The following is a 15,618-nucleotide window of genomic DNA, read 5'->3' on the forward strand; positions in this document are numbered from 1 at the left end:
TGAATTAGTTGTAAGAAACAAGGCAAGATTAGTTGCAAAAGGGCATACTCAAATAGAGGGATTGGATTTTGGTGAGACATTTGCTCCCGTGGCAAGATTGGAAGCAATCCGGATCCTTCTTGCTTATGCTTGTGCTCATAATATCAAGCTCTACCAAATGGATGTAAAGAGTGCCTCTCTAAATGGTAAGATTAGTGAACTAGTGTATGTTGAACAACCTCCCGGTTTTGAGGACCCTAAAAGACCTAACCACGTGTACAAGCTTTCTAAAGCTCTCTATGGGCTTAAGCAAGCCCCACGCGCTTGGTACGAAAGGCTTAGGGATTTCATGCTTTTCAAAAACTTTAAAATTGAGAAGGTTGACACTACCCTATTCACTAAAAGAATTGGCAAAGATTAGTTTGTTTGTCAAATTTATGTTGATGATATTATCTTTGGATCTACTAATGAATTGTTTTGTGAGGAGTTTGGAAAATGATGTCAAAAGAATTTGAAATGTCTATGATAGGAGAATTGAGCTTCTTTCTTGGTCTTCAAATCAAACAATTGAAAGATGGAATCTTTATAAGTCAATCGAAATATTTGAAGGATATGCTCAAGAAGTTTGGCTTAGAGAATGCAAAGCCTATCAAGACTCCAATGGCAACAAATGGTCATCTAGACTTAGATGAGGGAGGTATTATGGTTGATCAAAAACTTTTTCGCTCAATAATTGGTAGTTTGCTTTACATTACCGCATCTAGGCCCGATGTTATGTTTAGTGTTTGCATGTGTGCTCGATTTCAAGCTTCACCTAGAGAGATTCACTAGAAGGCCGCAAAAATAATTCTAAGATATTTGAAGTATACCCCCAATATTGGTCTATGGTATCCCAAAGGTGCTCAATTTGAATTAATTGGATATTCGGATTCGGATTATGCGGGTTGCAAAGTTGATAGGAAGAGCACCTCCGGTTGTTGTCAATTTCTTGGGAGGTCTCTTGTTTCATGGTCTTCTAAAAAGCAAAAATTATGTTGCTCTCTCTACCGCTGAGGCAGAATATATATCGGCCGGTAATTGTTGCGCTCAATTATTATGGATGAAACAAACTCTATTGGATTATGGGATCATTTTTAAGAATGTGCCTCTCATGTGTGATAATGAGAGTGCGGTAAAATTGGCTACAAATCTGGTCCAACACTCAAGAACGAAGCATATTGATATACGGCATCACTTCTTGAGAGATCATGTTGGAAAGGGAGATATCACTATATATTCGATTGGCACGAATGATCAATTGGTCGATATATTTACAAAGCCATTAGATGAAACGAGGTTTTGCTCATTAAGAAGTGAAATGAATGTGATAGATCTCTCAAACGTGGCTTGAGGTTGAATACACATGTGTAGTATTGCATTTCAATTCTAAATATTCTCTTTAGGCTATTTATTGTGTATTTTTGATGAATTTTTGACTCTTGTTTGATCTAAATAGTTTTATATGAAAATTTGTATTCCTCAAATACATAATGTGTATATGCATGCATACTAACCCTTGGATTGGTCAAAATGTCTATATATGAGCGACAAATCAAATTTGAAATTCAAAATCAGAAAGTGGACAAAGTTTGGAGATTTGAGTATCAGGTTGCGGACCGTCCGCCGTATCAGGATCTGGACAGTCCGAGTCAGTAGAGCAGACCGTCTAAATTGACAGGGCGCGGACATTCCACGATAGGCAGATAAGTCGGGCAGAAGCAGTCAGAGTGTCACTTTCAATGGTTGTCTCTCTCTCTCTCTCACCACACGCCAAAAGGTGACTCTTGTTGATTGTGAGCAGACGGTGAAGCGCACTTGCGCACGGACTGTCCGGGAGATTGCTTGGAGTTCATCAACCATGTCTTCATCTCGGTATTTCAAAATCTCATGGACTTTGTCAGATTTATTCAAATTTGGGGATTCTACAGATTTTCTCTCTGATCTAGAATTGGGCAGTGGATTTACAAATATGATTGGTGGAATTGCTAGTGTTACTCATTGTGAATGTTGTGCAAAAATTTGAACAGATTTGGATGGTTATTTTCTATCGAATCATTGATTAAATGGATGGGGCGGCTAGGGTTCTAGAAATCGCCCCTGAACGGTCGCGGACCGTCCGCCAGGATGGTGCGGACAGTCCGGCCCCCTGGCACCGACAGTCCGGCCCCCTAACGCGGACAGTCTGGTCCCTGATAGAAAGTTCCACTTTCTTTCTCTATGTTGTGGCGTTATCAACTATTCACCAGTGGCTATTTCTCATATATATTGCAGTGGTCTGGGTGGTCTCAGGAAGAAGCTTGCCGGTCGTTTCAAGTCGAAGTGCCCTCGTGCAGATGATGTGGATTATAATCCAGCTACAGACTTTGAGGCTCAATCCTCAGCTGGGGGCAGCATCTCTATGGACACAGAGGATATTCCACATGCTCATCCAGATTATCCAATCGACATCACAGGATGGACTTATCCAAAGAGAAGATTCTCTATGTCTGAGTACTACTCCAGGAGGACAATTAATCAGTATGACCTGCCCTTAGACACCAACATTCAATTCTTTCATACTCAGCTTCAGTTTGATGTCTTCTGGGGAACACTAATGGATATAAACTTTCACAAGCATCAAGTTATCGATTGGACTTTTATGCTGGGTCAATCAGTCATGAAGGGATTGATTCCAAAATTCGAGGCTCTCTTTATCTCATTCTCTTTATCTCGATAAAAATATTAACGTATCGATGAGCGTTCATATCTGTATCGTATTTAAGATTTCACATTTATATTGTGTTTATCTGGTTATATGATGTACCTTTCTTGCTTAGCTATATGTTAGTGGATAGGTTTGGAACCTATGTTGCATAACTTTTTGCGGTAGAGATAGTAACACTTAGTCAAAACTATAATTGTACATAAGATAGATTGGTTTAGTATAGCTTAGAGAGAAATTAGACTACCTAATTCAATGCCCTATTAGGTGTCACCGTTTCTAAGATTTACTTCATTATTTACTATACCAGTACATAATTTCAAGTTTTAATTCAACCTGAGGTATAAAAAAAGAAATATATCAATATGGAAGATTAGAAAATAATACTCCGTTCATCCTATTGATTAGGGCGTATTTTTTTGGCACAGTTTTTAAAGCAAAACTTTGACCATTCATATCTTTCAATGAATACAAAAAAAACCATTATGTTAAACTACTTTTACATATGATTCCAAATATATAGCATGCATACATAGAGTGAGGCGGAGTCACAAAGAAATGGCCTCATGTCGATGGCAATGATTCAGAGTAGGCTTGGGCAACACAAATTGAAACCAAAGACTGAACTGGATTAACCAAAACCAAATCAACTCTTAGTAATTTTGGTTCCATATTTAAAAAAAATAAACCAAAATATAATATTAGTCCAATAGACCAATAAAACATTAGGCCTAGTACAATATAATCTTTCCAAATCCTAAGTATATAAACACATGACCCTTCCAAATCAATCCATCCACAACCTCAATCATCTATCTAGTCACCTACACACCTTTGCAAATTGGGGTGTGTTGTTTTTTTTACTAAACTTCGGTAATGTTTGATTAGATCCAAAACCGAACTGAAAGAACCAAAACAGAAATTCTCGGTTCCGCTTGTCCTAAATGTATCCGTACATCCAGCCACAATTCAGACTGCGTCGGCGGCTCCTTTGTCCCAAGGAGAAGTCAGACGGAGCTCGACCATCTGAATCTACCGCTTGTCGCCTAGTCCGTGTTGATGCAATTTGCAGCTCCTCCAGAACAGCGTCCTCCCTTGCGTCTGCATGAACGATCATTCGCTGCTATGTTCAACGGTTCAATGCTCGTGATGCCTTCACTCACAAGTGATACACATATCAGGATATTTTTTTTATTACAGTACCACGCATACACAACCCTATAAACACTAACAGGCAAACCCTACAACACATACAAATTCGAATCGAAGCCGGTCAGATCCTAAACAGTTAGGGCGTGTTCAGTCATTCTTATCCCATATGGATTAGATATGATTAGAAAAAAATATTAAACCCACTCAATTCCATCCAATCCATATGGATTAAAAGCAAAACAAATAAGCCCTTAAGTGTAACTGCAGGAGCAACGTAACTACAGAGGAATGGCTTCCCATTTGAAGACTGAATCCATAAATTCTAGAAACGAGATTAACAAAGGCACCGTACACCGTAGGCATCGAACTCGTTGAATCATAAAATATTCAATCAAACCTAGAACCTCGTGTACTACTGCATATGCTTCTGGGGCTCTAGTAACCAATAGGCTACATGCTCTTTCACACTGAAGCCCTCTGTTCCCATCATGGGAATCCCATGCGCTTTCATGTTTACTGCCCAAAATGTAAGACTTACTACCAATCAATTACTCCTAATGATTTTGCCCTGTAGACAAGACATCATCAGTTTGTTCGAGTCTGTTAGCTTCCTGGAGGAAGGGGAAAGCAAGACGGCGACAGGGAAGGAGAAGACTTGGAAGAGGGGAAGAAGATAGGCAGTAGTGTTTTCTGTTCTTTTTTTCGATGTCCCAGTTTACAGACTGAAGCCATAAATATGGCACAACGACTGGGCCACACTATTACAGTCAACGAACCCACTCTGGGCCGGACACCTTGCTATTGGGCTTAAGCTTCCTTTTTAATCTTGGCTGTAGCAGCACACCATCTTCTTCGCTTCCAGTCTCTGGTGCAGGTTCACTTGTCTTGGCATCCTTGCGTGTGCTAACAGTACCCCCGCCTTGAGCGCCAGCTTGTCCCCAAGCAGGTGCTGATGGAAAGCGCTGTCGCAGAGCCTCCAGATCTTCCCATGTAGCAAGTGACTGGGGAAGGGACGACCACTGCACCAGTCCTTGCTGCACCGCGCGAACTCCGCGAGATACCATGCGACGCTGAAGAATAGCCACAGGCACTTGAAATGGGTCAGACAAATCTGGTATGACAGCAGATACCTGTGTAGGAGGCTGAATAAACAGTTTGAGTTGTGATACGTGAAAGACGGGGTGAACTGTTGATGAATTTGGTAGGTCCAATTTGTATGCAGCTGAACCAATCTTGGACAGAATCTGGTAAGGACCAAAGTAGCGAAAACTGAGCTTCTAGTTGGCACGAGAGACCAGGGATGTTTGGACGTATGGTTGAAGCTTGACAAACACCAAATCCCCCACTTGGAATGTGCGATCGGAACGACGCTTGTCCGCTTGATGCTTCATATGTTGTTTGGCACGGTGTAGATGTTGCTGCAATAACAGATGGATACGCTGTTTGTCTTGGATGAATGCAGCCAAATCAGACGAAGAATTCTCCAATGTCGGAATACCGAAATGCCGTGGGACATAGTCGTAGAGAGCTTCAAATGGCGATCTGTCAATAGAGGAATGGTGGCTAGTATTATACCAAAACTCTGCTGAAGCTATCCAATTAGCCCACTTGGAAGGACAAGAGTGTACAAAGCATCTTAGGTACGTCTCGAGGCATTGATTCACGCGCTCGGTCTGCCCGTCCGATTGAGGATGGTATGCACTGCTCATGTGGAGACTGACCCCGGCTAGCTTGAAGAGTTCTTTCCAAAAATTACTTGTGAAAATCTTATCTCGGTCAGAGACAATAGCAACTGGGAGGCCATGCAGCTTGTAGACTTGCTGAAAGAATACCTGAGCAATGGAAACTGCTGAAAATGGGTGCGCCAATGGAATAAAGTGAGCATACTTAGTGAATAAATCAACCACCACTAAGATGCAGTCAAAACGTTGTGACCGTGGCAACCCTTCAATAAAATCCATTGAGATCGTATGCCAAGCAGCTGTGGGAACCGGCAAGGGCTGGAGCAAACCAGGTGAAAGTGTGCGGTCTGGTTTCGCCTGTTGACAAGTAACACAGGAAGCCACCCAAGTCTGGACAAAGGACTTGAGACCCGGCCAGGCAAACACTTGCTTGATCTTCCTGTAAGTGACGGGCACGCCGGAGTGGCCACCAACGGGGCTATGGTGGAAGGCAGTAACCAACTTGTGTTGAAGTTGAGGATCAGAGCCAACCCAGATTCTGTTCTTGTACCGCAAAAGACCATCCTTGAGGGAGAAGTGGGGAACAGAGGAGGCATCCAGAGGAGAGTTTAACCAATAATTCCTGAGCCTTCGAGTCATGCAAATAAGAGTCAGCGACCGATGAAGCCCATGATGGTGCTACGGTGGAAATAGCAGCACAACTGGAATCATGAGAAGGTTTTCTAGAGAGAGCATCTGCTGCACTGTTTTCACTTCCTTTCTTGTAGGAAACCGAATATTGCAGCCCCAAAAGCTTATAAAAAACTTTCTGTTGCCAAATTGTATGCATCCGTTGTTCATTCAAATGGACTAAACTTCTCTGATCCGTGTGAATAACAAATTGCGAATGCTACAGATAAGCTCTCCAATGGTCGACGACCATTAATATTGCGAGGTATTCCTTTTCGTATGTAGAGAGGCCTCGAGTTTGTGGTCCCAGTGCTTTACTGACATAGGCGAGTGGGTGGCCACCTTGCATTAGCACTGCCCCGATGCCCTGGTCACAAGCGTCTGTTTCAAGCACGAAAGGCTTGGAGAAATCAGGCAAGGCTAAAACTGGTGCTTGGCTCAGCTTGGTTTTTAGACAATGGAATGCAATGTCCTGTTCTTGAGTCCAAAGAAATCTGCTATTCTTCTTGAGTAGTAGGGTTAAAGGCTTGGAGATAATACCAAAGTGTTGCACGAATTTCCTGTAGTATCCTGCAAGGCCAAGGAAACTACGGAGTTCTTTGACATTAGAAGGTGTTGGCCAATTGACCACTGCAGTAACTTTGTTGGGATCGGTCTGCACTCCAGCTTCACTGATCACGTGCCCCAGATAGGAGATAGAACGAGTGGCAAAGGTACATTTGGACAGCTTCACTTTCCATTGATCTTTCTGCAAGAGAGATAGTACCACGGACAGGTGCTCCACATGATCGTTCAGTGTTGGACTGTATACTAATATATCATCGAAGAAAACAAGTGCGAACTTGCGCAGAACAGGCTGCAAGGTAGAGTTCATGGCGCTCTGGAACGTTGCTGGTGCCCCAGTCAAACCGAATGCCATAACGCGAAATTCATCGTGGCCACTGTGGTTTTGGAACGTTGTTTTGAACTCCTCGCCTTCTTTGAGCAGAATCTGATGGAAACCTGCCCTTAAGTCCAAACTGGAAAACCAACTAGCCCCTTGCAACTCATCCATTAACTCCTCAATGATAGGAACAGGGTATTTCCGCTTAACCGTGAGGGCGTTGAGATGTCTGAAATCGACACAAAAACGCCATGATTGATCCTTTTTCCGCACTAACAAGACCGGACTCGAGAACGGACTGTTACTGTGCTGAATTATGCCAGACGCAAGCATCTCATTGACTTGTCGTTCGATTTCATCTTTGACAGCTGGGGCATAACGGTATGGCCTAATGAAAACTGGCTGGTAACCTTGAATTAGAGGAATTGAGTGATCACAAGAACGTGAAGGAGGTAGACCTTGCAGAATATCAAACACTGGTTGGAAACTCTGCAATACTTCAGAAATTTTGGGATCAACATCCCCCATTGCCGAGTCGCTGTCCATAGCATGCAATAAATAGACCACATGGAACAAGTCTGGACTGTCTGTATATTGATATTTGCCTTGAAGTACCACGGTATGGCCCTTGTAGGGAATTGACAACCATTTTTCTGTCCAATTAATTTTCATGGGACTAAATTGTTCAAGCCAGTCCATGCCCAACACTGCATCATAAGTCTTTAGGGGAAACACCCGAAAATCAGTAAAGAATGTGTAGCCCTGAACTGACCATGAAATGGAGCTGAAAAATTGGGAACAAGAAACATTGCCTCCATCGGCCACTTGGACTGTCACAGGATGAGGTAGAGGAGATATACCAGAGAGCTGCTCAGCTAATGTTGAGCTAACAAATGAATGTGAGCTGCCTGAATCTACTAACAGAACAATAGGATGCCCTTGGCATTCGCCCGAGAATTGTATAGTCCGGCGCGAAGGAATCCCTGAAACTGCTGACAGTGAGAGAGACAGTAGCTCGCCTGGTGGTGAGAGCCCAGTATCCACTTCGTTAGTGCTTGACTTGTCTTCAATTAATTCCCACAATTCTTCCAGGGCATGAAGTTGGACTGTTGGTGCACAACGATGTCCCGACACCCATTTGTCAGCACACCGGTCGCATAACCCACGAGCTCTGCGATAAGCCTTCAATGATGCAAGTTTATCATCCATCTGACGAGAGCGAGGCAGGGAATTCAGCTTGCCAGAATCAGCCACCAACGCTTCAGGTTGTGGGGGTCGGGGCAGGGGCAGCGGAGAATAAGCTGGTCTTGTGGAAGAAGTGGATATAAACTTGCGATGATCTGCTCGCCCCGGCTCCGAGACTTCCTCCTGCAATTGGGCAAGAGCACAAGCAGTATCGAGAGTCGAAGGTCGCTGTAACAATACAGCAGACTTGATATGATCTTTTAAGCCATCAATAAATCGCATAGTGTAGAAGCGAGGGTCTGTGTGAGACTCATAAGCCAATAGCTGATCCACTATTCCTGAGAATTGTTCAATATAAGCTGCTATGGTGGTGGATTGTTTGATGTGGAAAAGTTGTCTAATGAGGGCGTCATGTTGATCCCGACCAAAGCGTTCAAGGAGTAGTTTGGTGAATTCTGCCCAAGGGAAAAACCTAAACCGCGGGCCTAATGATTGCAACCAGCGAGAGGCTGGTCCTGTGAAGTGCATTGTAGACACACGGATCCAGGCGGAGGGATCAACATTGCATAAGTCAAAATAGTCCTCGCTACGAGTGATCCAAAGACGTGGGTTTTCACCGTCAAATGGAGGAAACGGAACCTTCGGTAAGGGACCGAACTGTGAGGACTGCGTGAACCCCGCTGGGGGGCTCTCCGCTGTGACTGTGTGGTGACCCTAGAAGATGGGAAAATGTGGGCGAATTGAACGGGGGCATACCATTGGGCGGGAGGTGGGTGGACGCGTACACACGTCCAAAACCAGCCTCCCGACGATGATGGTCGGAGCAATGCCCATCGGGGTCGTCGATCCGCAGACCGGTAGATGGACGCGCAGGGCCCGATCCGAATTCGCCGAGGATGCCGGGTTGTAGGTGCGGCGGCTCCAACGGACGACGTTCCCCCAGTTGAGGTATGTTGGCGACGGCGGCTTGGACAGCTGCGACGCCGCGTTTGACCTCGGCGATCGACGATTCCATGGCGGGGCGCCACGCCTCGAAGGCCGCTGTGGTGGATTCCAGCGCTAAGACGCGCAACATCGTGGCCGCGGCGACCCGATTTGCTTGCTCGGTCGCAGAAGAGACGAAGAACTCCAACTGCGCCGTGACATCGGTATGGATGTCCGCCTCGAGGTCGTAGAACTGGTCGGCAGCAGACACCGCCGCCTTCTCCAGTTCACCCACGCGAGACTCCCATTTGGCGTCGTGGTCGGCGAATTTTTTGTCGAGTTCGGAGATGAAGGAGCGAGTCTGTGCTTCCAAGGCGAGTTTGAGTTGGGGATCCATAGCGCCTAGGGTTTTGGCACGGCGAGTGTAGTGGATAGAATCCAGATCCGAGGAACGATGGTCTTTGATACCACTGTTAGCTTCCAGGAGGAAGGGGAAAGCAAGACGGCGGCAGGGAAGGAGAAGACTTGGAAGAGGGGAAGAAGATAGGCAGTAGTGTTTTCTGTTCTTTTTTTCGATGTCCCAGTTTACAGACTGAAGCCATACATATGGCACAACGACTGGGCCACACTATTACAGTCAACGAACCCACTCTAGGCCGGACACCTTGCTATTGGGCTTAAGCTTCCTTTTTAATCTTGGCTGTAGCAGCACACCATCTTCGCTTCCAGTCTCTGGCGCAGGTTCACTTGTCTTGGCATCCTTGTGTGTGCTAACAGAGTCCGATAATGTGATCTTGATTCCCAACAAGACAACAATAGAAATGCTTAATTAGAAACGGACAATACATTATCATAACCAGCGTCCAAAACTTGGATGCAACAACCTGCAGACCAAGATGAAACCACCATTAGAAGTGAATTCTGCCTCTGATGTATTCATGTATAAGCAAAAAATAATTCTTCAAACTCACCTAGGCAGTAGCGGCAATCAGGTTCTTTATTTCTTCAAGACAGTTATCAAGAGCTTTGTACTCCTCAGTGTCTGAGAAGTCCATCGTCTACAGGGAAAAGTTTACAGATGAGTAATCTATGATGGGCATGAAACAAAGTGGTTGATGTTACCGAAGATAAGACTATTAGTGTTTGCAGAAAATCTCAAATAGTATATTATAGCTTCCGTAGTTTCGCAGCACAAATATAATAAAGAAAATGTAAGCAACAAATGGCAAAGGAAAAAGATGTAGACAATAAAAAAATCGCCAAGCAATAGATGGCACAGAAATGGGGTTATATGGATGATATGGATTTCCATTCTGTTATACGGCCATCCCAAATTCTTCTCTAGAATATATCTATGAACTTTTTTATTATATAGAAATCGAACAATGCAGACAAAATTTGAATACCTGTTTCAAGGTACTTTTAAGGTGCATCTCAGCTGTTAATAATTCTCGTCGGCTTCCAGTTGAGGAAGAAATTTCCATGTACACCTTGCAAAGCTTTAAGGAAGCTTGAGCATACTTTGCGAACTTCATTTGGTCATGCAATAATCCTGAGCCCTGTGAGGTGAATAATTTAGTTCATAAATTATTACGACAGTGAAATAGTTATGAAGTGTAGAGAATTAGGGAACACCTCACGAGCATTACGGGAAGGGTGACTTTCATATATATAGCCAGGATAAAACTTGGAGTACAAGATACATATCTCTAGACCACATATCTCTGATATAAAGGCATCTAAAACTGTTCCAGGCATAAACTAATAATGGCAATAAGTAACTAAAATGAGTAACCATTAGATGCCTGTGCATTACTATATTGCATAAGTCCATCCTCCTAACAAATATAAAATAAGTCAATTTAAACAAAGCTCAAAAAAAGGACGGCTCGTTATCCACCAATAAGCACCACGACCCTTCCCACATGATGTGCATGCTGCCTCCACCATTTACCCTTGTAGCCAGTGAGAAATAGTTGCCAGTGAAGTCGCAACTAACCTAACTAGCCCCAAACAAAAATCCCTAGGATCATGGTAGAATGCAAAAAAAAAAAAAAAAAAACAGCCCGGTGCATGTGTTCCCGCTTGCGCAAGGTCCGAAAAGGATCAGACCTATTTGGGTCTATAGTATGCAGCCTTTCCCTGCATTTGCAAGAGGCTGTTTCCACCACTCGAACCCGTGATCTCCTGGTCACACGGCAGCAGCTTTACCTCTGTACCAAGGCTCCCCTTTTGATCATATAGAATGCAACTAGAAATAAAAAAGTGAACCAGGTGTCCTTAGAGTGTTGGACTCCTGGAGTAGTGGAGTAGCCACATTGGAGTAGGACACACTTCTAGAGGATCATGAATTATACAAGAGTGCCTTCCTAGCATAAGTGCATTTTACCTCGAATTTTTGCATCCATGAATAGAATTATAGAAATGGCATGTACTACATCTACAAATGTCAGAAATTTATTTTACATACTTTTCACCAAAGGGTGAGTTGAGTATTTGAGTATGTTCCCACAAAAATATTTCTCATCCAGAATGGCAGTATTTCTATGTTTCTACTTTTGTTAGGGACAAGTTATGAACAGTATGGAATTTTTTGTTTCCTTTAGAATGCAAGCCTCCACAAAACACAAGCTCAAAGAACAGTGAAAGTAATCCACAAGAATAAAGTCATCATCCAGTACACACACAAGGGCTTGTTTAGTTCAGTTTTTTTTTCTTACGAGCTTTTCTAAGAATCTGGATTACTGGAGAATCTAGCTGTAGGGAAAATCTGAATATCATGAGACTTAGATGAAGGGGTACATAGGGTTTAGGATCTAAAAAGCAACGGATTCCTCCCATCGTCACGACTCGGCGTATTTTGTTCACGTTGATTTGGACAATTTTCACCAAAGCGATTCTCACATAAGCGGACTGAGAAGCAAATTGTTTGGCTAACAGAAGCCGATTCTGACGGCCAGAATCTGAATTTAAGCTGAAACAAACACCCCTAAGGTATCGTGTATAAACAATATTTTTGTACCATGATAATATATCCCGCAATCTGCTCCTCAGTACACACACACGACTATACGAAACATTCAGCTTGAGAACAGTATATGCACCTGAAGGGATCGAACTTGCTTCAACAAAGCTTCAGAACATGCTATGAGGTTACCCTTGGTCTTATGCCATCTTGCATACAAACCCCATATGGCTGCATTGCTGCCTCCACTTCGCACAATCTGCAAACTCAAGCAAGATATTGAGTTATTGACTGCAATCTGGTATCTAATATGAGATGAAATACAATTCAGAGAGGGTGGTAACCTGCTGGAGGATATCACCAGTAATATCTAATAATTGATTGGATTGTCTTGTATCTTTATTTGCATCATCTGATGCTTCGTGAGTATCAACAAAATCTGGAGATTGTTCTTCAAGCATTGTCATCACCTTGTCCAATATACCAACACTAAACTGCTTGTTTGAGGATAAATTCAATACAGTTTTCAAAGCTTCAAGTGTCTGCAGAGGGGAGGGGGCACATTATCTACTGCATATATGTTCAAGGAACACTACCTGCTTCAAATTAAATGCACGGGTAAAATAGAAAACAAAACCACAAACAACAAAACGTCCTATGAAAGCAGAAAAGTCAGATTCTCAAAAGACATACTTACCAGTCTAATATTCCCTGTGTCCAAAGCAACTTTACTGTAATTTTCCCAAATTTCCCAGCTATTCCTCCTACAAATATAACAACAACAAAGCCTTTTAGTCCTACAAATAATATTTGTTAATTTATAATATTAGTGGACTTTATGAACATCAGGTGGAACATACTTGAACTTTACAGCTTCCCTGAATGCTTGGACTGCTGCTTGGCTTTTTCCTCTAATCATGTGCCTACATAATTAGCTACATTAATGGTCGGTACAAGATAAAAAATGATAGCACAAGCAAACGTCATCAATACATCTTATTTAGCTATTCCCCTACAGTCTACAGAACATATCAATCGCACCCTATCATTACATTGCTCATGTGCTTCGTACAATATAACTTCTATACCATATGATTTATTTTTTTCTTTTTTATGAAAATTAGAGATTGTTCTAAAAGGCATAATAAACCAACTGGCAAGTACTAACAACCAATGAGCACTTGATGAGTGTGACACAAGGCTCAACTCAATGTACGCAAATTTTCACAAAATAATTTTTGAAAGATAGACCATGATGGCCAACAGCAGAATACCAGAGAAATGCCAAAAGCAATATATTCTACAGAGCAGCTTGAATTGACAAGGTATCAGTCCAGGATCAAAACAAAATAGAAAACATCAACAGCACAAATGAGAGAAACACACACGAAGCAAAACATGAAGACATGGTAAATCAGGGCACATAACACCTAGTCAAGCATAAATGCTAATGACATTGCAAATCAGGCCAAACCATCAGCATCCTAAATACATGACAAGGAACAAGTATAGGAATGATATACAGGCAGGCTATGTTGTTCCATGCTTCTCCATTCTCAGGATCTATCTGTACAGCACGACTAAACGCATCCACAGCTTTGTCAAGATCCTTGTCCTGCATGACCACATAAACAGTAAATCTATTTGACAACATATGTTCTAAGATCTATGAGCCATGCAGTCAGTAAAGATAATAGAAGCAAGCAGGAACATAAAGGCAAATAAATCATGTCGCCACAACCAAATTCAAGCTATCAAAGTAATTGTCATCGCAACACATGACATTATAGTTGGCTCCACACTAAAGTTGTCATGCCAATGCCAACACATGACCTGATATTTGTCCATTGCACTCCATGGGCACTGACCAAGGAGATACAAGTTCTACGGAAAAATCAATGTGAAATTACCAACCATATACCTATTAAATGTCATGATAAAACCATTTTTGTTGGAGCACTTAATTAAGGGTAGAGAGTGCAAAATTTTCAATAAATACACCCTCGGTATCCTTCAAGGACAAATATTGTGAATGTATTCATGTGAGCCATGGATAAACATAGAGCAATGGAGCGTAATCAAATGGCCATTAGAACAACTCATCTCTTGCAAACATTCCACCAGCTAGCACCTAGGTGGCTTCCTAGTCCAATATTTTAAATGCTGCCAAAAAAACTTCATGTTTCCTGCCTATGATATGATAAATTGATATAAGTTTAAACTTGAAAGCATATTTTTAGGATCCTAAAGCCATAATTGAAAAGCCTTAAGAGATCCAGTAAGGTTCCTGTCTTAAACTTCCACAAGGCAGCAGTCTGACCTCTAGTTTCATATTGCCAGAAATGCAAAACAATAAGTTGCAAATAAGTAGTGGTCCATAACAATCAAGAAAATAACAATTAACAAGGCATTCTTATTCAAAGAAATGTACAAACCTTAAATTTTGAGAAAGGCCACTACTACACATGCATAATAAAATATACATACATACTTTCTCTTTGCAAAAGAAATTGAAACTTCGTAAAATTACCTTCCATGCAGCTGTGCCATATGCAAACCAGCCATCTGGAATCAAAGAGTTCAACGACAATGCAGATTCCCTATTCAAAGTTCAAAAGTATGAGATTCTGCAAGTTATTGACAATGATAAAGAACATTTTTGCTTAAGAAAGTCTTGTACCATAGAATTTTGGATGTATGGAAGTCATTCCTGTTGTATGCACTGCGAGCCAGAGAGCGCTAAATGAAAAAGTAAGACACTGTGAGCACAATTTCACAATAGAAAAGAAACTCACAATTGGATAATTGGATGTCATTGCTGACCCAAACAGCAAGGGGAAGCAATGATGTTGCATTGCTTCATTCATGGCTATCTATCTGAACCTACTTTATCCCAATGTCACTCAGCAAGTTATGTTCACAATTAAGGCTATTGACTACTTTTACTTTAGGTTTCAACACAAAATAAACTGTCTCATTCTCCGACATAAGGCAACTTAACTCTTAAACAAATGAGCAGGCTGCGACAGGCAACATGGATATCATGTGGTAAGCAACTGTATAGGGTGGCACAGTATGAGGAACCACAATTGGCACATGAGCAGACTGTATCCAGATCCAATGTAAGGTTGCGCACGCGGAAAACATGATTGGAACTTCATAAGAATCTTTGGTGTTTGAAGTATGAGACTTAGAAGAACTCATGTAATATTAAGAAAGGGGCAAGAGTTGATACAAACTCAGCACCCCCCTCCCCCCCCCCCCACACACACACGACTCTCAAAGAATAGGGATCACCCTTTGGGGGTGGGGGGGAAGCTTGGACGACATGGGAAAAAAACACGGTCGGGGATGGAATGGCCGCCCTCCTGATATTAAACTAAGAGACCGAAACAATGATCCTAGCCAAAAAATCCCCGAACTCCGGTCCCCCATCACT

General features: G+C 42.4%; 1 protein-coding gene across 2 annotated transcripts in view; it reads right to left on the reverse strand.

The window, feature by feature from the left end:
• Positions 1 to 9,655: 9,655 nt before the first annotated feature.
• LOC103647292 (tetratricopeptide repeat protein 27 homolog) overlaps positions 9,656 to 15,618 on the reverse strand; it is a 38,632-nt gene continuing 32,669 nt past the window's right edge. The window contains exons 12-21 of one of the 2 annotated variants that reach the window (XM_008671839.3): positions 14,860 to 14,918; positions 14,710 to 14,779; positions 13,703 to 13,794; positions 13,040 to 13,102; positions 12,877 to 12,943; positions 12,524 to 12,721; positions 12,319 to 12,438; positions 10,621 to 10,773; positions 10,186 to 10,272; positions 9,656 to 10,098 (exon numbers count right to left, since the gene is read on the reverse strand). In XM_008671839.3, coding sequence (XP_008670061.1) covers positions 10,186 to 10,272; positions 10,621 to 10,773; positions 12,319 to 12,438; positions 12,524 to 12,721; positions 12,877 to 12,943; positions 13,040 to 13,102; positions 13,703 to 13,794; positions 14,710 to 14,779; positions 14,860 to 14,918 — 909 coding nt within the window. In that variant the 3' untranslated portion in view covers positions 9,656 to 10,098. Of the gene's footprint in view, positions 10,099 to 10,185; positions 10,273 to 10,620; positions 10,774 to 12,318; positions 12,439 to 12,523; positions 12,776 to 12,876; positions 12,944 to 13,039; positions 13,103 to 13,702; positions 13,795 to 14,709; positions 14,780 to 14,859; positions 14,919 to 15,618 lie in introns of both variants that reach the window. The other variant, XR_004856373.1, reaches the window with a different exon arrangement.

Source organism: Zea mays, chromosome 2, assembly GCF_902167145.1.
Source record: "Zea mays cultivar B73 chromosome 2, Zm-B73-REFERENCE-NAM-5.0, whole genome shotgun sequence".
NCBI classification, from domain to species: domain Eukaryota; kingdom Viridiplantae; phylum Streptophyta; class Magnoliopsida; order Poales; family Poaceae; genus Zea; species Zea mays.